At 45.8% G+C, this 20110-nt stretch overlaps 1 protein-coding gene across 1 annotated transcript in view; it reads left to right on the top strand.

Annotated features, from left to right (window-relative positions):
• The window catches only part of LOC109504007 (uncharacterized), a 183319-nt gene that overhangs the window by 30024 nt on the left and 133185 nt on the right, over nucleotides 1–20110 (top strand). The window contains exons 4-5 of the mRNA XM_019842254.1: nucleotides 3791–3903; nucleotides 4074–4118. Of these exons, the coding sequence (XP_019697813.1) occupies nucleotides 3791–3903; nucleotides 4074–4118 (158 nt within the window). The remainder of the gene's footprint in view (nucleotides 1–3790; nucleotides 3904–4073; nucleotides 4119–20110) is intronic.

Here is a 20110-nt window from a genome sequence, read left to right as displayed (position 1 = left end):
CTCGTCGAGGAATTTGCGCTTTTCGAGATGTACCTATCGCCGAACGTCCTGTGTATCACGACGGCGTTGTACACACCAACACGCGTCGCCGCCACTGGCCGTCCGACCATTCGCCTAACCCTCCGTATCCGCATGGTGGCACGATTTATCAGAACTCGGTGCAGCCGCAGTGGGCGTACCCTCTTTCGTTCTTAACGAGTATTACCGACCCACTGACCACAGCCCTCGTTCGTCGTGCTTCCACGTCGGTCGTATTTTTCCCCGGCGAGGAGGAACGCGTTTTCGCGGGCTTCGCGCGCGTATACCTGTCGGGAGGGGGGGGGGAGGAGGGGGGGTGCACGCATGCCTCTACGCACGCTCCCGACATCTAATGCGAATTGTTGCAATTTTCCGCAATTTCGATTGCGGGAGCGGAGGCGGGTCGGTCGTGAGCGGTTCGGTATAACTTTGCGGCCAGATAAGGAACGATTATTAATTTGGCGGATACCCAAGAAAGTAATTTATAAGCTTGACTTGTATAGGACACTTCTTGCTTATTGGTCGCTTGCTTAGACGACCCCAAAGACCCTTATTACTCGCGGTTGAAGTATATGCTTATCTGCAGTCGACAGAGTCGAATGAAAGGATGATTAATATCGTCGGGCTTATTTATCGTCTTCCGTGACGATTTTTTCGGCTACATCAGCTTCGAATTGTAACCGGTTTACTGGCTCACGCCGGTCGATATCGTACTGATCGACTTGATCGACGTATGTTTAATTAACCGCGATATTTACTTGTTGCAAATGTGCACTTAGCGGCAAGTCCGACGACACTTTTGCGCTTGCAAAAGTGGACAGATAAACAATCTGTTTCAGCGTCAAAAAAATGTGGGCAAATATTATTTGATGACGGGAAACGATGTAAAATGTGCCCCGTATTTACGTAAAACATTTTTCAATAAATATCCGCGGAATTTGCAAATGGACGAGCATAAGGTAAACATCGTATTACGAACAACTGAAACTACACAACGCAAACCCATTTACAGCGGGGGAGCGGAAAAAGAGAGAAAAAAAACAGGACATTTTAGTGCGTTTCGCAAATCAACCTGACGAGTACAGAACGCTCGGCGCGCGCGAGCGTTACCTGTAATTAATTTCTGTCGAGGGGCGAAATCGGTTCGCGTCATAATCTCGCTAAGATTACACGTGGTTATGCTTTTTATCGCGCTCTCGGTGGCTTTGGACGCTTGTCGAGCATGACTCGACGAGATATACCGTGCGAGTTACGAGGCTCTAACTTCGCGACTATCAGTTGGCGGCTATCGCGCCGGTCTATCAACGAGCCTCAAACTCGCGATATGAAGCTCGTGCGAGAGTCAAGACCGAAAGAATAATCCGTCGTAGTAAGACGTAAAGACCAGCGTGTATGTGTGAGGAAGAGGTCTAATTGAGCGGTGTATCTCTGACAATATAATCTTCCCGACGTGAATTCGCTCGTAACGAGATCCCCTCAAAGTTTCGCGAACGAAACTATCAAGACTCGTCTAAGACGTTAAAATTTTCGAGGATAGGTATCTTCCCGCGAAACGACGAGCGTCGAGAAAGAGCGAGTGTGAGAGAGAGAGAGAGAGAGAGAAAGAAAGAGAGAAAGAAGGGGGGGAGGAGAGAAATGAGAAAGGGACGGTGGGGCTAATCGCGGTCAAATAAAGTTTCCTGTGCCTCGAGGGATATCGAACGGAAATTTCAAATAATTGCTCGATGCGAAGGGTTTGCCGGGCTTCCTCCGGGATAATCGCTAAGCCCACCCTTTTACCTCCTAAGCCGCGGCATAATCCAGGAACCGGTAAAGCTCCACGCGAGGAATGGGTTGAAAGAAGATGAAGCCGCGTCTCGGAAAGAGAACGACGATGGCGGACGGAATCGCAGATAGAGTCAACGGCGGACACGACAGAGAAGGAAAGGGAGAGAATGAGAGAGAGAGAGAGAGGGGGGCGTAAGGGGGAGAAGAAAGATATTGAAAGAGGCGAGAAGAGAGAAAGAGCCGAGAACGTGGATGCGTTTAGCCCGGTCACAGTCTTCTTCCCTCGCTCCAATTGAGCTTCAATAATTTGTAGGCCCGCGCCTGGTACACGGAACGACAAGTGGAAAGGAAAGAAGGAAGGAAGGAAGGAAGGAAGGAAGGAAGGAAGGAAGGAAGGAAGGAAGGAAGGAAGGAAGGAAGGAAGGAAGGAAGGAAGGAAGGAAGGAAGGAAGGAAGGAAGGAAGGAAGGAAGGAAGGAAGGAAGGAAGGAAGGAAGGAAGGAAGGAAGGAAGGAAGGAAGGAAGGAAGGAAGGAAGGAAGGAAGGAAGGAAGGAAGGAAGGAAGGAAGGAAGGAAGGAAGGAAGGAAGGAAGGAAGGAAGGAAGGAAGGAAGGAAGGAAGGAAGGAAGGAAGGAAGGAAGGAAGGAAGGAAGGAAGGAAGGAAGGAAGGAAGGAAGGAAGGAAGGAAGGAAGGAAGGAAGGAAGGAAGGAAGGAAGGAAGGAAGGAAGGTAGGAAGGAGGGAAAATCGGCAAAGGGAGAGAAAGAGAAAAAAAAGAGAAAGAAAGGGAATGAAAAAGGGGGACAAAGAGAGAAAGAGAAAAGGCACTCTCCTGCAAGCAGGATATGCGTGTAGGAGAGGGAGAGGGTTGAAAAGTTTACACGCTCCAACGGTGATGTATGGAGATTGCGCGTGCGTGACTCGCTTAGCTCCGAGCTCTGTCATTCGGTCGTTCTTCCTCGCAATGCCGCAGGGGTATCGCTGATAACCACCCTACATTGTTGAGATACCGTAAGCGGGCACCGATACCTCGTTTACGCATGCGTGCACGCAGCGGCGATACGTCAAAGTCGATAATCGTTGACTTAGATTTTAATCTTACGACGTCGAATCTCCGTCCCGTAAGCGCGCGTGAATTTCACTTTCGCTCTTTATCGAGGGGCGCGATAGGGTTTATCGAATTCGCACACGCCGGCTAAAGGCGTATAGCATCTCTGTATTACGTCCCTGTCACTTAATTGATATTCAATAATTCGTAGGAAATTTTACATTCTTGCATATGTATTTGTATCATCAATTATTAATTCTTGATAACCGACGGCTGTGCGACGGGCAAAATTGCGCGAGCTGTTATCGAAATGTATGTTAAATAATTAACGATTATAATATAGCGTAATGTTCAATATTATAATATACTGTAAATGAAACGATATGAGATAAATTTCACAATAACGCGCCCGAGCTTAACTCGACAGTCGCACGGTCTTTGAAATAACGCGCATATCATATACGACACGTTCGCGATCAATGAATCAGACGATAGTGAAAAATTAAATATTCCATCATAAACAACATCAAATAACCGAGTGTAAGTTGTATACACTGTTTCCGAGCGCGAGTCACCGCGCCCAAGGTTGCGCGACCTTCAATGTGACAACATACGTACTTGTACTTATTCGGCTGCTAGTCGCGCTTGAGATCATAACAATCCGCGCAGCGACCGCGTGTCGACACTTTAAATTCCGTCGTTCTTTGTCGTATCTTTCATTACATTATTCGGAGCTGATGTACAGAGGGAAATGCAGCACTTGCGACATTCGCATCGTGATTGTGATGTTTTAGTCAACGTGAGTATTGAGAATAACGTGAAATTAAAAGAATGAATATCGTATTGCATTTTTAGTGCATTTAAAAGAGACATACAGCTGAAAACTTTATATTTTCATTCAGTAAACCAAATAAACTCTCTATTATTGTTACTGATCAAGAAAATTCTTTTTGTTGCAGGTTTGGCAAAACTTGCGACCTCACGGCGGCAGATGCTGTCCCGGGAGATGCGGTTCCGGCGGACGCAGGAGTACCGGAGGATCCGGTTCGGGCCGAGCAGGGTCGGCTTGAAGGTGAGTTTTATACGTTCGTTATGCTTTCTCTGCTTTTTATTTTTTGCATTCAAAAAATAGTATATAGCCGCTGGAATATCTCGATTTTCGATTGCAAAATATGTAACTCGCTTATTCGCTTTAAATTGTATTCCTCAAATCTAACTGGCGAAACTATATTTTTGTTTCAGAACTGAGTAGCGAAACATGGCCGACTCTGACTTCGAAGCGGTTCGGTGAGTGAGAAAAAAAAGAAATACATTTTTAAGGTGGTGGTTTTATTTGCGAACTGTTTCGTCAGAATCAATGTGATTTACTTTTTTAGTAAATTAGTAATTTTAGTAATTTTAGTAATTTTAGTAATTTAGTAAATTTTTGCGTGTAAACTTACACATTACGTAAATACGAACGTTGTATCAGGCAGGTACTGTGGTACAAGTTTGTTTTTTTTCATTTTCGGCCAAAACCCAATTCGCCAAACCTTGCCTTATTGCCTTAATGATGTATTGAATAACTAATTCCAATTTAATTAAGCGTAACAATGAAAATTGTTATTAGTGTGTTTTATGTAAGAGCCGCTCACACGTGATGTATTTTGTCGTACATCTATAAAGAGATGAATTTTAAAAATGAAATGAAATGAAGTGAATTTAGTATTTTTTAAACTATTCTCGATTCAACGATTGATTCGGAGCGAAACGCAAACGATATATTTCGAAAATTACCCGGCTCGCCATTACTGGCTTGTATCACTACTTCTTTTGATGGTTCGATTTACCGTTTGTTCGGATACCATCGAATAAAATTCGACGTTTGAACTTCGCAAAATACATTGCGAAACGATTGCGCGTCAGAATTGCGCTATTGCGCGCGAAGCTCGTCGATAATTTCGTTCACGTCGATAGATTTCACGATCACAATTTTTAGTTTTTTTTTTAATCTCTTGTGCGCGCGTTTTTATTCATGGCGCGATTACATTTAACGAAGCATATACGAATTTTGTGTCTGATTAAATTTACTATAGCGTCTCGCTAAAATATCCGAGGCGATTTAGCGCGGCAATCATTTATCTAGAGATTTTTTCGTTCGCTTATGAATTTTGCAACTAACGCGATTTTCCATTTTCGACTTTTACACATACAGTGTAAACGTCACCACTGCGCTCACATCAGAGCGATATATATATATATTTCGCGATAGCTAATCATATTTCGGCCGCGTACACGCTGCTGATCGTTGCGTGCTTTACGTATATTTACGTCTTGTTGCTTTCCTTCTTTCGTGTTTTTTACTTTTGCATCGCGATTACGTTCTCCGGAGAAATACAGATTTCGTTAAATTAAATGCGCAGGAATATTTCGAGAATAAACTTCGCAGAGATATTGCTGGGAGTCTTTGCAAAAATATTGCGAAGCTGTCCTCGCGCAAGTGTTGCAGAGCAATCTTCGCACAAGTATCGCGAAGTAATCTTCGCGTATGTATTGCGAAATAATCTTCGTTCTTGCGGAACATGCACGGGGCGTGAAAATTTCACGCCGTTTGCGATTATTTTACCATCGCGCAACGCGTTGATCTCGCGATTTTCTAATTTGCCATTTTTTCACATACGTTCGCGTCACGATGATTTTGTTCACGAATTTCAATTCACAGTTTCCATGATCGATTTCTTTTACGCACGATTCACGCCGCGAGTATGTTGAAATCACTTTATAACACGTCCCGAATAAGTTCAATAAAATTATCGCAAATCTGAATATTTTTTTCTTTTCGTTTTTACGCCGAAGGCACCGTGACCTTCGATTCGCGTTTTATTCACGCCCGACTCGCGAGTTCGTTTTTAAATATTTTAAAATTTATCGCGCCGCGCAACGTGTATCTTCTAAACAAATATGCGGATGTCGTTCCACGATATAAATCGACGACTACAATAAAAAGTTAACGCCGGTTAAGCGTCGTTAATGGACATTAATCGGATCGTGAATGTAGTAAGGCGTAGTGAAGTGAAGTGAAGTGCAATGAAATGCGATCAACGTGGATTGATGCAAAATCGAGGCTGGACGCTACGAAGTTTCGAACGCTTTGGCTTCGTATGCAGCAGTTGGCTTCGTCGATGGAGCCGGACTGTACACGTTGGTGAAATTCAGCACGAAATAGTGAGTGTTGAATTTCACTTTCAAATTTCCATATTACGTAATACATGCGTAAATGTAAATCACATTGATTTTTTACGAAAGGCATGAATCTTAAACACAGGTTAACCCCATTGTTTAAGACTCACGCATTAACGCGGTTGTAGACATTACAGTACGATTTGATATCCAAATGACATGATATGATATAATACATGATACGATATGACACGTTATGATATAATATAATATATTTAATATGATAATTGTCTCTCTCGCTCTCTGATTATTTCAAGCTTAAACATGTAAATTATCCGTACTTGAGAACAATCAAATGATGACAGATCGACATGCTAGGCATACACAAACTTGTCCTTTCTTCATATACTTTGTTTCGTGTTTTTCGTATTTCTTGTATACACTGTGTGACATAATATTATTCGATTTAACAATATGTGAAACAAAAAGAGAGCGAGGGAAAAACGTCATGCGCATTCACATTTTTGGCTTTAATATCTTTGTTATTTTTGCTCTCTCCCGGAGAGCGAAATTTCTACGCGTTTGAATTATTTTTTCATGAAACGTGACACGGACCGGCTAAATTCGAGGTATTCTAGTGATAATCCGATTCGAGGGGCGCGGACGAAGATTAAAAGTGCGAGTTAGCGCAAGTTTGTGGAAAGCGATGATTTGGGTCGGGGAAAGTTGAGCGGTAGACCCGTGTGATCTAGACAGGCACGCTCTGAAACTAATTTTGGCTTACTCGAGATTTCACTGTCACGAGATTTATAGAACGATCCGTGGGAAGATTGAGTTTTAGGCGCTCATAAATTATTGAGCCTAGCGTCGGAAACGCGAGCGTCGTGTGCATTCAGCGTTCTAATTATCACGTTACACGTACCTATCAGCTACCTGTCGGATGCACTTTCGGTCTTGATTGAAATTAGTTCGTTCGCGGCGGACACGCGGCGCGCGTGCCAGAGTGAATCGCGCGAAGTAAAACGTCGAAAAATTTACGTCGAAATAATAAGAGACGCTCGCGCGAAATAAATCCCATTAAACGTACACTTCACGCATGGAAAGCGTAAATCAGCAGGAATCGTATTTCTTGCATATTTTGTTAATTCGCGTATTTTACTTGCTTGTAGCAAATGTGACGAACACTTGACAGAGAGAGAGAGAGAGAGAGAGAGACTTTCGAGATTTAGATTTATTAATATAATATTAGCAGCGCTATGAGAGAAAAAGTATTCGTTGAATTCCCTTGAAATGTAAAACATACATTCCCGTTGTGTAATTTTCCGATTATTTGCAATCTATAACGCGAGAATTTCTATTTGTCTAATGAAACGATCTTCGTATAACGAATTGTTCAACGAAAGAAACGAAGCATTTCTTCCACGGGGGAGGAATTTTGGAGATTTAAATGAAATCTCCTAAAAGCCTCTCATTAAGGATTCCATAAAATGGAACTGACTTGAAATAATTCGGCAGGGCAATCTCCGGGCTGAGAGAGACCGACTTGTATTTCCAATTATAAAATACATATTAAAACCCTTCAATAGATAATTACTCACGAAAGCGTACATATTCTATACAGGATGCGTCAAAAATAATGCACTTTTCGCGAAGAACCTCCCGCTTTTCTGCACAGCAAATTCGTGGTTGTTTTCAAATTGAGCTTTTGCGACGAGCATTAATTCATTAGAATCGAAACATCCAATTTTTGCGTAACAATTCGTCGCGCGATCGCGCGACGATCTCTTGAACAAACACTCTTGAAGAAACACGAACGCGCAATTGTGTTAACGCGACAAGAGAGCCGTTCCATGAGACACGCGCAGCCACGGCTTTTTCGCGTTCAAAGGAGCAGCGACAATGAAAGATCCTGTAACAATCATGGTGTTTATCCGCGCACTCATTGAAGGCGAACAGGCCGTCTCTAATTCGAGACTCGGGCGCGAGGGGGGAAAGTTAATTGAAGGCAACAATTAATTTACGATGTTGAATTAACTCGCGACAAGTTTGACAAACTGCCAAGGATGAAGGATGAGAGGAGAACAGAGCCGCTGTAAATAAGGACGCGGCGAAGCGAAAGAACGAGCTCGCGAATGACGCGAAAAGTCGGGCGAAAATGGCAGCGGAGTTGCTGGCAGTGTTGAGGGTGGCGACGAAGTGGAAGAGAGAAAGAGATCCTTAAGCCCCGGGACCAGCGAGTACCATCATGTCCTCTCGGCTCGAATTAGTCGCGCGGGATTTACTCGTCGACGGATCAGTTTTTTAATCTCCGCCGGAAACCGCGAATTATCTTGCCGTAAAGTCCGATGGTTTTTAAAGTCGCGTGAATTATCGCGGACGGTATTTCTCGTGGTCATCGCGACCGGCAACGCGGTACACACGGATAGTTTAGCAAACCACGTCGACAAGGATAATTGCGAGTCAATATGAATGAGATATTTTTGGGGATAATAAAATCTCTGTCGGGAGAGAGAAAGAGAGAGAGAGAGAGAGAGAGAGGGGGGAGGCTTTCGCGAATATTGTTGCCGCAACACGACCGATCAATTTTGTTTATTAATGTGTACTGATTACAAGTATATCGAGTAATTTAAATTTGCTTGATCCTATTAAATTCTTCAATCGGCATTACCGCATTGAACCGAGTTTCAGGATCAAACCGCTGCATTTGATATGTGAAATCGAATACGCATGAGTTCGAGATGAGCATTCGCATTTGCATTAAAACGTCCTATATTTTATGTTTAAACTCTTAGTTATTCAATCCCGTTGTTCGATACAGCACTTTGATAATCTGCTTTCGTCCGCGCGCGTGCGGATTTGTTTATATATAAATTTTTATATATATATATATGTATATATAAAATTTATATATAATTATTATTTATTTATTATATATAATTATTATATTATATTTATATATATATATATTATATATATATATATATAAATTACTGTCAGAAATGTCCGCGTGTGTGTCTGTGTGAAATCTGACATAATTTTTCAATACTCACCCGCACTCTCCGCCGGGGAATATGTTGCGATAACGCGACGGTGATAAATCCGTTTGGAAAGCCTCGAGGAACATGCGTCATCGTTATCAGCTTGTCGATGATACGCCTCGTCGCATCGCATATTTTCGCGGCCGCGCCTGTTTAATGATCTATTCTAATCCTTAATATTCGGCCGCAATCGGCGCCGAGCCATTTACTCCGTTTATAGAGCGGAATATATCATCTACGTAACGGCCTGCCAGCAACCCCGGGTTATTCTCTCTGTTCGAGTGCTATGCCGACTCCACGTTCAGTCTATCAACGATCGTCGATGTTATCACGCGAGTTTTGACATCGCTACGTATCTCCCGAATATTCTCGGCTTTACCGCGCCGACTATAATCGGTCGCATGAGCGCACACACGGTGATGAATATTTGAGTTTTTCGCGGAAACGTTTGTTGCGTAATTGCTAGAATCGCGTAAATTTTCGACGCTCGCGTCTCTGTTTCACTCGCGACGACTTTGTCCGTCGACTTTGCGGGATCGAAGAGGCGCGTTTCGAATGGCGTTGTAGCGAGAAATTCAGCATCGCAACGAAAATGCGACGGGATATTTTTTTTTTTTTTTTTTTTCCGGACGCATCGGGAACTCGGAACTCGGAAACGACATTAAAAATACAGGAGAGCGCAGGGTTCTTTGGCGTAACGATTTCGTAGCCGAGCGGAGGAATAAGGCAGATGTATTCTCCAATCTTTCATTCGATGCGTACGCGAGCGGTTCGATCAGCGTCGAGCGATTTCGAACAGACTTCCTTGCCCTGCCTTTTCCACTTTGTCTCCGTCCCGCCGCTTTCCGCCTCGTTCCTCTGTTATAAAGTGCCGTTCACCCGCCGACTCTTATCGGCACTTCGCACGGAATCGATATGAACGCTGGCGCGACGTGGCTCGGCCTACACCCAAGTTCATTTTGGCCGATGCACTTTCGTCGCGCGTGATTCACATACCGCCACAAGAATTCTCGCCGTCGCGATTACTCGGGAATAAACTCTAAACACGGCTACGTGTTTCCGTAAAATATGCCCCCGCGTTTCTCGATCGCGCCTGCACGTGGACTCCTCCCCTTCCCTCTCTCTCTCTCTCTCTCTCTCTCTCTCTCTCTCTCTCTCTCTCTCTCTCTCTCTCTCTCTCTCTCTCTCTCTCTCTCTCTCTCTCTCTCTCTCTCTCTCTCTGCGTTTCTCGAACATTTGCTCAGGACGAATCACTGAATTTTGGCAAATATCCGAAATATCAGAGCAGAAATATCTCGGAGTACACTATTACGTACGAATCCTTGATACCGCACGCTATTTGCTATAGCGGGGGGGGGTATTAGGTCAGCAGTCTAGTCCCCCATCGCGCTAACCACAATGACATAGTCCGTCGGAAATGCAGTTAATGTATTAAGGTAATAACGCGGACGAAATGGTCTATTTCGGACAAGCCGTATTCGCGAACGATCGGGATGTCTAATGTATAATACTCACGCGGCAGCAACATTTCGTTACGGATTCGCACAGATTTTCGAGACTTGTTAATGCAAAACGATGATACCTCGCGTCGAGAAAGGCAAGCGTGAGTGAAAGGACGTAAAACATAAGCCACGAATAAAAGGCAGATTCTGTACGTCGGAGAAAACTTGTGCGAGCAATGTTTGCGAGGCATTACGTTAATTCGACGCTTAAATAGAAGTATAATTAAGCTTAAGCCCCGCGAGGGGGTGTGTGTAAATGCATTCTCTGTTGCTGTTGGTTAGTTTAGTCAATGCGTACATTATCTTGCTTCCGCGTGTACGTCTGGCTATCACTTCAGCAGTCCGGTTTCATCGTACCGGAGATATAGGCAACGTATTAAGGTAATCACGTGGAGGAAATTGGGACATTCAGATTGAACCGCTTGCGAATGATTGAGTCACGCAATATTCATGTCTCATCCGCACGTACAGAGCCTGATGGCTGAACGTGCGACGATGGACTAACGATCTCTCAAGTTGGGCCCGACGTGGAAAAATAATGTTTGCATTCGCGTGATCTTCGCCCGGTCTCGCGTCGATAACCGTCACGAAAGACAGGATACGAGGGAATAACGACGATAATCCTCGCCATAGCCGAGATATTTTGTAGCTGAATGCAGGGATCTAACGTATAATTTAAACGTGACTCGAAAAGTACGAGTATTCCAGTTTTATATGAAACTTAATTCTCATTTTGCGTCGATCGTTCATTATTTAAGTTAATAAGTCCCCCCCACCTCTCTCTCTCTCTCTACTGATGCAATAATTGCTTGTACATTCCCCGCGTAAAAATTATTTATTTCAACGTGAAACGTGTACCACGTTTTAATCTTATTCGCATCTTTGGATAAACGCAGGATCTTATTACCCGTTTACAAAGAGGAGTAACGTTTTCATATTTTCCGGCTTTCCGGGATGATACGAGTAAAATGGTTCGCGGAAGAAGACGCGCTTCCCCGGGATAAGAGTGACGTAGATAGACGTCGGTAAGAAAAGGAGTCTCTCGCTCGCGCCCACCTCTTTGACGGTATTACTTATTTATATTCATTTCACATTACACGACCGCGGGATGTGATACACGGGCGAATTTTAAACTCTGCGGGACGAATTTTTCGGAGGAAAGCACGTTTCCCTCGCGACTGACGTGGAAAATGCGGGGAATACGTCGCGTCATTACAGGACCGGAGCCGGATTATTCTTTTTGATGCCGCACGAATTTGCAGCACCTCGTGTACGCGGATCGGCGTGTACGATGTCAATATTGTCACCCTTTGACACGCGCGCGAAGCGCAGCGTAGAGATGGAAATATCCGCGTTGGAACAAACTCGACGCGGATAATGAAGAGTTGCATTTTCTGGAATTTTGCCAACGTGAAAAACCACGACGCTTCTCTTTTAAATGCGAAACAGGGCTAGATAGAGAGAAGGGGCGGAGCGGAGGGGGAGCGATATAAAAATTGTCATCGTGTCAGCGACAATGCTTCGTCACGACAGACGTGTGTGAGCACGTACGCACACGCACGCACGCACGCACGCACGCTCGACGTGAATAAAAATGTAGCGAAAGAACCGACTAGGAAAGAACCGTCTCATTTACGCATTTATTAACATTCGGTGTACGATATATCCGATGAATCGGCCGACCGGTCGATCGCGAATACGAGAGGTGCGCGAGAGGTGCGAGAGAGAGAGAGAGAGAGAGAGATGCACACTCGCCAACTTCTACCTCCGCCGCTGGTTTGTCGAAACACAGTTAACTTCCTAATTAGACCCCGGTCGTAGTCTAGAGCGGCGTTGTAAAAGCGAGACCTCCATTTTCCGAGACAATGAGGTATCTCCGTAAAATTTTCACAATGAATTAAGATCCGCGTATAAAGCCGCCTGGTCAGTGCTGGTTCTGCAGTTTGCGCGCGGTGCGGGGCGTAAAATTCCAGCACGGAGCGGCGGCGGCGGCATGATGAATGTTCATAAGAGGGAAAAACTTTTCTCTATCAGAGCTTTTATAGACGCGATATCATTAATTATATTTGAGTAACCAAACTCTCTCTTCTTTCTATTCTTCTCACACAATTACTCCAAACAGATCAATCGGGCTTTTTATCGGCAAATTATTGCTCGGAAGCGATATTCGATTAATTATTTGGAGAGTCCTTTCTTCCTCGATATTAACGTCACCGTTGAGAAATACAATCCCGTGTTGTCCGTGCAAATATTGTATTTCTTTAGACTCATAGAAGTGTGAGTTTGTGAGGCGGGGGTGAGAAGGGGAGAAGGGAGGGTACTACGTTTTGTAGACTTTTACCAGCTTTTCGCGTAATCCCCGTATATTGCTGTTCATCTTCGGAACAACTCCGAGGATCAATATTAACTATTTTATCGTATCATCCTTCCGTTGCAGAGAGAGAGAGAGGATACCATTCTCCTAATAATATATAAAAGTCCAAAGGGAGAGTTTTCTCGGACGGATATAAAAGGAATCAAACGCCTTTTTGTGTCAAAATTGAGGAATAGGTTCCCAAAGTCTTCCCTGCGGAAGACAGAACGTAATCATCCTCTGTCCTTAAAAAGATAACTCACACGCCGACAATGTAACGAATCATTTTAACTTATATAGACAATAAACTAGTATTATTACTTATTTATTCGTAAAACGTGGCAATCACCACAACGTTTTCGGCCGGAAGTAACGAAGAATCGCGTTTGAAAAAATTCAAGTCACCCTTCGCATAGTCGAGTCCCACAACCGTCGCGGTAATGTGATTTTGTATCGCTTCTGTAACAACATCATGACGATTCGATAACAGAATTCGCAGAGTCGAGTCAATTCGCGCGCGCGAGCAGCGCACATTTGCAATGCATACGCGCGCGTTTAAAATACATTCGTGCCCGTAACTTTTCTATTCTATTTTTTTCCGCAGAGAAACGGCCCTCCCGGCTGTCTCGGTTACACCTCTTACGCAGTGCGTTGCGAATTTTTAAACGAGCCGCGACCGGAATGAACCGACAATAATAATACCAGCGCTCTTCCACCCCCGATCTCTTCGCCTCCCCGACACCGATAACACCGCGGGCGCGGCGCGACGCGGTTTGCCCGACACGAAGCAGACGCGGACGGAAAACTCTCTCGGCGATTTGCTCTGCCGCGGAATTTCGGGGGCTTACAATTTACGAGCGTGGGACCGACGCGCCGCGCCGCGCCGCGCCGACTGCATTACATCGCGGTGCATGCATAATGCACACGTGAATGAAGTCTGTATAATATCCGCACGGACTTATTCAATGAATACGCGTCGGCGCGCGACGTGATACACGTGTATGTTACTTCAGAATCGAAATATTCCGGAATTAGAGGCGCTTGTGTTGTGTCGGGATGCGCGATGAAATGTTAACGCGCAAGGCACATGTACTTGCACCGTCATCGCGAGAAGCGTGTGGAAAAATAGAGACGCGACAAAGTAAAAGTTCCTCTCGGGCCGAGAGCGAGATACGAGCGCGGTCGAATGAGGGACGCGCAAAAAGGGACGATTTTAGCGAGGACTTTCGGACGAGAAACGAAACGCATATTGTCCCTGTCTATTGCTCTCGCAATTTCGCGTTTCCGTCATGTTCTCTTCGACCGACACCGAAGATTCAATTTATTCAGCAGTTGGCAGGAGACAATTAGCCGACTGTACCCGGAAGGGAAGAGAACTTAGCGAGCGTCGTGGTGACGGCGCGAACGTAATCTCGTTATTATTCGCTCCCGCATGTTGCCGAACACTGTGCGGACCGCACAAGCATACAAGCGATGGCCGAATTAACGCGCGAATTTATTATACGCGGCGTCGGTGCGCGGATATTTCTCCGGAAATAGCCTGGCGATCGACCTCGGCCTCCTTCCGCGGCGTCGCGTCGGCTCCCTCCCTCCGAACGCACCGTCGCGCTCGCAAACGCGCGGACCGAGTTCGTTTCTGCATATAAAATGTATTCGTAAAGAATCTTTCACGTTCCGGCGGAGGCAGACACTTTGCACGTAGCTACGCAATATTTTTCCGAGGCGCATCCCGCGGCATACTTTATGGCGGTCGACTGCGCGGCGCGCGCGAGGCCGGCTATCAATTCGCGAGAAAAATTAACGCCCCCTCCCTCCCCCTGCTGTTGGGCCGGGGGTAGCTGCTGCTCGTGCGCGAGGATATTGGCAGGCATACGCTCGCCGGAAGAAATACCTTTCTAACAAGAAACATCGCCAACGCGGCCTCCATTTCAATAGCGTCCTTCATATGTATGTGTGTGTGTGTGTGTGTGTATGGAACTCGTGTGGGCTTGAAACGCGTGCGAAGACGATGGGACGATGCCGGTTATCGGTCTCGAGCAGTATCGCGAAGCACGAGCGCGCCGAGCTAATACCTCGCTGAGGAGAGGACGGCTCTCCCTCCAGGGGGATGATTGTCGTAGGCTTGCGCGATAATGAAAATTAATAGACGATGAAATTGCTCTCGTTGGAAGTCTATCGCTGGGCGGTCGCCGGCTTTCCTCGAGACGCCGTCGCATGCGAATGCATTATGCGCAGGTGTCAATCCGTCGGCGCAAGTAGAGCGGAAATTCGTTATTACGTAGGCAGTCTGAAAAGTTCTCGGCCTCAACAATGAAAGAAAATTTCTTTTGCCGTGAAATATGTTTTATTTTTCAATATAATCTCCTGAAACTTCAATATATTTATTCCAACGTTTTTCCAATAATTCAATACCATTATTAAAGTGTGATTCCGGAAGGTCTGCAAAATATCCATCCATGGCTGCAATAGCTTCGTCATTTGGTGTAAAACGCTTTCCAGCCGGGAATTTTTTCAGGTTTGGAAACAGATAATAGTCAGAGGGAGTCGAATCTGGTGAATACGCTGGATGTTCAAGCAATGCGTACTTTAGTTCGTTGAATTTCGCCATTGTCAAAACACTTGTGTAAACACGTGCATTGTCTTGATGGAAAACGATTCTTTTCTTCTTTAAAGCAGGTCTTTTCTCACGAATTTTTGCATCCAATAGGTCCAAAAGGTTACAATAATATTCAGAGTTAATCGTTTTATCTTTCTGAAGATAACCGATCAACAAAACACCTTTGTAATCCCAAAAAAACTGTTGCCATAACCTTTCCTGCTGATGGAACCGTCTTTGCCTTTTTTGTCTGCACGTCCACCGGCTTCAATCCATTGTTTCGACTGTTCTTTTCGCTCTGCTGTATAGTGGTGGACCCAAGTTTCATCAATAGTTATAAAACGACGCTTGAAATCCATTTTATTTTGCTTAAAACGATCCAAACACGCTTGAGAAATACGCATTCGAATGCGTTTTTGGTCAATTGTTAGCAAATGCGGCACCCATCTTGCACAAAGCTTTTTCATATGTAATTTTTCATGCAAAATATTTCCAATTCGTTCTTTCGAGATGCCTATGGCCTCAGCTATTTCACGCATTTTCTTCACTCGCCGATCATCTAACACCATATCATGGACTTGTTGAATGTTTTGTGGTGTTGTAGCAGTTTTAGGACAACCTTCGCGTGGATCATTTTCGACCGATTATACGACCAGATTTAAAAAGAGCAGCCCATTTTTTCACAGTGGAAAGTGAAGGTGATGCATCCTTGTACACTTTTAACAATTTCGGATGAATTTCTGTGGGTGTTAAACCATCCAAAACAAAGAATTTAATCATTGCACGATATTCAATTTTTTCCATTTTAAAAAAGACAATGACACGTCAATATTAAACTGGTGCTACTACACGAATGACTTGACAGATCGAAATAAAATGTTTACATCAGGGATGCCACTTTCCAATACAATTATAGTTTGACAATTTCTAATGCCATCTATGTGCCAGGCCGAGAACTTTTCAGACCGCCCTCGTATTTGGCGCGCATCGCGGGGACTGTAACGACGTAAATTATACAGAGCCGTGCGCGAAGTATGCAAGCCACGAAGTTATTATGGATCGGCGTGCGCAAAGCGGAATATTAGGATATCGTGTTCATGATTATCTCAGCGCATGCTGCAACGTAATGGCTACGAAAGTGCCGTCTCGCAGCGTATGATGTGAAAACTGGGGAGCAAATGTGCCTGCATGATGCATTAAGTGCGACGCTATGACGCCGGGACACACGTTATCCATACTTTTTTATTACACCGCCGCGTGCTTGTAAGAGCCGTGCTCGTGGCGCAAGATGCGGACAGTTTGTTACGCGGAGTTTCTTTCGAATGCGGAGAGTGGTGTGTGCATGAATTCTACATGAAGAGAGACTCTGGCGCCGCTCTGTACGGTTCGCGAAAGGAGAGCGGCTCGTCCGCTCGGCTTCACCAAGTTGCGACAGTAAATTTGCAATCGACCACTACTCGCGACGCGTCTCTTTCTTTCTCTCTGTCTCTCTGTCTCTCTGTCTCTCTCTCTCTCTCTCTCTCTCTCTCTCTCTCTCTCTCTCTCTCTCTCTCTCTCTCTCTCTCTCTCTCTCTCTCTCTCTCTCTCTTTCTGTTTCTCTATCGACTCTCGACAGAAACGCCTCCAAGACGCAGTCCGGTCGACACAGAGCGTTCGTCCGTGCGCTTGACTTCACTCTGTATCCGACGAAGGGAAGATCAATGGGAAAGTACATCCGTACATATTGCCAATAACGACGCGATCCACCTCGTTTCTGTAATTAACCGACGACGCGTTGATCGTGTAGCTTCTTCTCCCGGAGAAAAGTGTCTTGTACAGAAAGTACGAACGCTGATCTGTAGCGTGCAGATTGAGGGTGAATCGAAGTAGCGGGTAGTCGAGATTCCGACTTGAGTGTTCCCCGCGTGAGCATCTCGCTCTTCCCGAAATAAAGCCGAGCGTCTCTAGTCGCGCCGTCATTGGCAACGATTTCGAAATCACCAGTAGCTAGTCACTGCCGGTATCAGAATTTTGACGTTCATTCAAACCGATCGAAATGCGCGCGTCCTTCAACGCGAGGCTTCGACACAAAGTCGATATTGCCGGGTTTTCTTGACGATTATCGTGCGCGTCGCGTCGCGTCGCGTCGCGCATGGCGCGTTACATTTTCTTGTGCACTTTGTGACAGCTGGAGTATCCTTCAAGAGTGCATTCATTTTGATTTTCATGACAGCTGTGCTTCTATTCATACACAATAAAATATAACTCAGAAATAAATGTAAGAATATAAATATATAGAATATGTAGAATATATAGAATAACCGAGTTGAATCGTCGCGCGCGCTAATAAACGACAACGTGACGTGCGTCTCTTTCATCAATGCGTATTCTTTCGCTCCGCTCACGTTTGACACATAAAAAGGAATAAAAATGCCAAACACCTGTCGAGATAATTGTATTGACAACGCATTGGGAATATAAGACGAAGCCGGCGATAAGAAGGAAGTCGGGGGATGGGGGGGATCGCGAAATGAACTTTGTTCGCGGCGCGTCCTGAGGTTTCACAACCGCCCGGCGAATTTCACGGTTTAAGCTGTTTGACAATCTTCCTGCTTAGAAACTTAAGCCGTCCTCGGGAGCTTAGCTCCGGTACTTTTCTATAGCGGCGCATCTAGCGGAGGGTCAACACGGGCGAGACAGGTTGGTGACCGGAAGGAGAAGAATGGTAAGAGGAGACTCCGACGACCTCGTACAACGGAAATTGCCATTAAGGTCACGATTCCACCGGCGGCGGTGGTCGCGGTTAATCAATTCCGCAGCCATTCGCCGATAGTTTCGCAGTAGTAGAATGTACCGGCGACATTTACAACCGAGCCGACTTCCGACACGACTGCATTTCGCGTCACGGTTATTACGAGAAATGCCGCGGTTCGAGCGTCAACGACGATTCCCGATATATTCGCGCTCGCTATCTCAAGCCGCTGCTGCGTGCTGCGTTTCGCACGGCGTTTGGCGTGCCTTAATTTACGTCGACGCGCCAACGCACTCGCGAGCGCTCGGAGTGCCGATGAAAGCACCGCGTCAATCTCATCAAAATTATACCCGAGACAAGCAAGGAACAAATGAATTTGCGAGCTATCGATTTGTCCGAATCCTGCGTCTCTCGGTCGCGCTCGCCGCGTTCGAGAGTTATTCCCGAAATTGTTCCGAAGGTTATTTTTAATTCAAAAGTTATTCGCACCTCGTGACGATGAAATGATACCATTCTTCTTCACCCTCACGCATACACACACACACACACACACACACACAGCTAACCACTTCGAATGAATCTATAGTCGCGCTTAAAATTCTCGTCGAAAATGAGCCAAAGCGCATAGTAATAGCGCCGCATGAATGATTAAAAAGATGTTCGTCGGAGCTCGCTGAGCAAAAAGACTTTTACCCGGCGAATGGTCCCTTTCTTCTCTGTTTCTCTTTCGCTCGAGTCTCTCGACAATTCAGCGAACGGTAACGCGGTTCTTTCTCGAGGAAGGCATTTCTGCGCGAAACGAGCTTTTTCAGCGGTCCGGCTCGCGCGACGATATGCGTGTTCCAGCACATCGTACACCGCCGCAGCCGCCGCTGGTAACGTTAATCCGCGCTGCGATAGCGAGTGCGCCGCGCGAAAACGACGTCGTTTCTCATCTCCTCGTGTAACCCGTCCGCCGCGAGAGCCATTCGACGTAGCCTACCAATCGGGAAATATCGTGGCGTCGATGCGTCGTACATCATGCATAACCTTGCACCTTGAATTTGCAGTAACCACACGCAGCGGTGGGCTCGCCTAAGCGTGCATTAAACTTATATTACGAGCCCGCGGCTACACTTTGACGTGTACGCGTATCTCGCTTCGCGTGTGTGCGTATGTCACACGGGGTGTGTGTGTGTGTGTGTGTGTGTAGGAGAGTGTAAACGCGCGTGATGTACCTTATACCCACGTGGAGCCGTTCATATGTGTGCACGTGCGATGCCTGCGAAAATCCCCGCTGGTATATTCCCGGCGAGAGACTCGCGCTCGGGGAAAATTTACGTCAGGACTTAATTAACAAAAGTGCAGCCATTGGCGACGGTAAAGACGAGACCTCTTCTTCATTGTGCCTCCGAAACTGGAAACTTCATTTCACGTTGAAGCGCACCGCGACTTGCCGCGACTTTCGCGCTCGTACTCTCTCTATCGTATGTCGAACGTTTCCCAATTTTGAGGGGCTGCTTAATTTCGAATCGTTCTCGCTCGAAAGAGAGTTTGAGAGTTTCGCTCGATATTTCCACAGCGATAATGAAGTGTGCGCGACGAAATTAATACGCCGTGTGAGCAGGGGATTATTGGACACCGAGCTGTGGACACGTTTTCACGTAGACTCTCCTCTCGCAGTTTCTTCGGCAGAGCGATTGAACCGCGCTTCTCGCTGCCTCGGCGTGTTTCGTGCGTGTGGCTGCGTATCGGCGCAACGCGCCGGCGGCGGCGCAGTCAACGAACGCATTTACGTGCAGCAGGTATCAATCAGAGATGCACGCGAAGGTACCGATCTTCGATGGAGGCGATCGTTCCGTTTGCGCTGCACCGTGCGACTGCGTGCCTCAAGGGTGTCGCTGGATTTCGAGCGGGATTT

The sequence above is a fragment of the Harpegnathos saltator genome, unplaced genomic scaffold (assembly GCF_003227715.2).
Source record: "Harpegnathos saltator strain DR-91 unplaced genomic scaffold, Hsal_v8.6 scaffold467, whole genome shotgun sequence".
In the NCBI taxonomy this organism is placed as follows: domain Eukaryota; kingdom Metazoa; phylum Arthropoda; class Insecta; order Hymenoptera; family Formicidae; genus Harpegnathos; species Harpegnathos saltator.
Note: the sequence above shows the minus strand (reverse complement) of the source record. Positions and strands in the feature narration are given on the sequence as shown.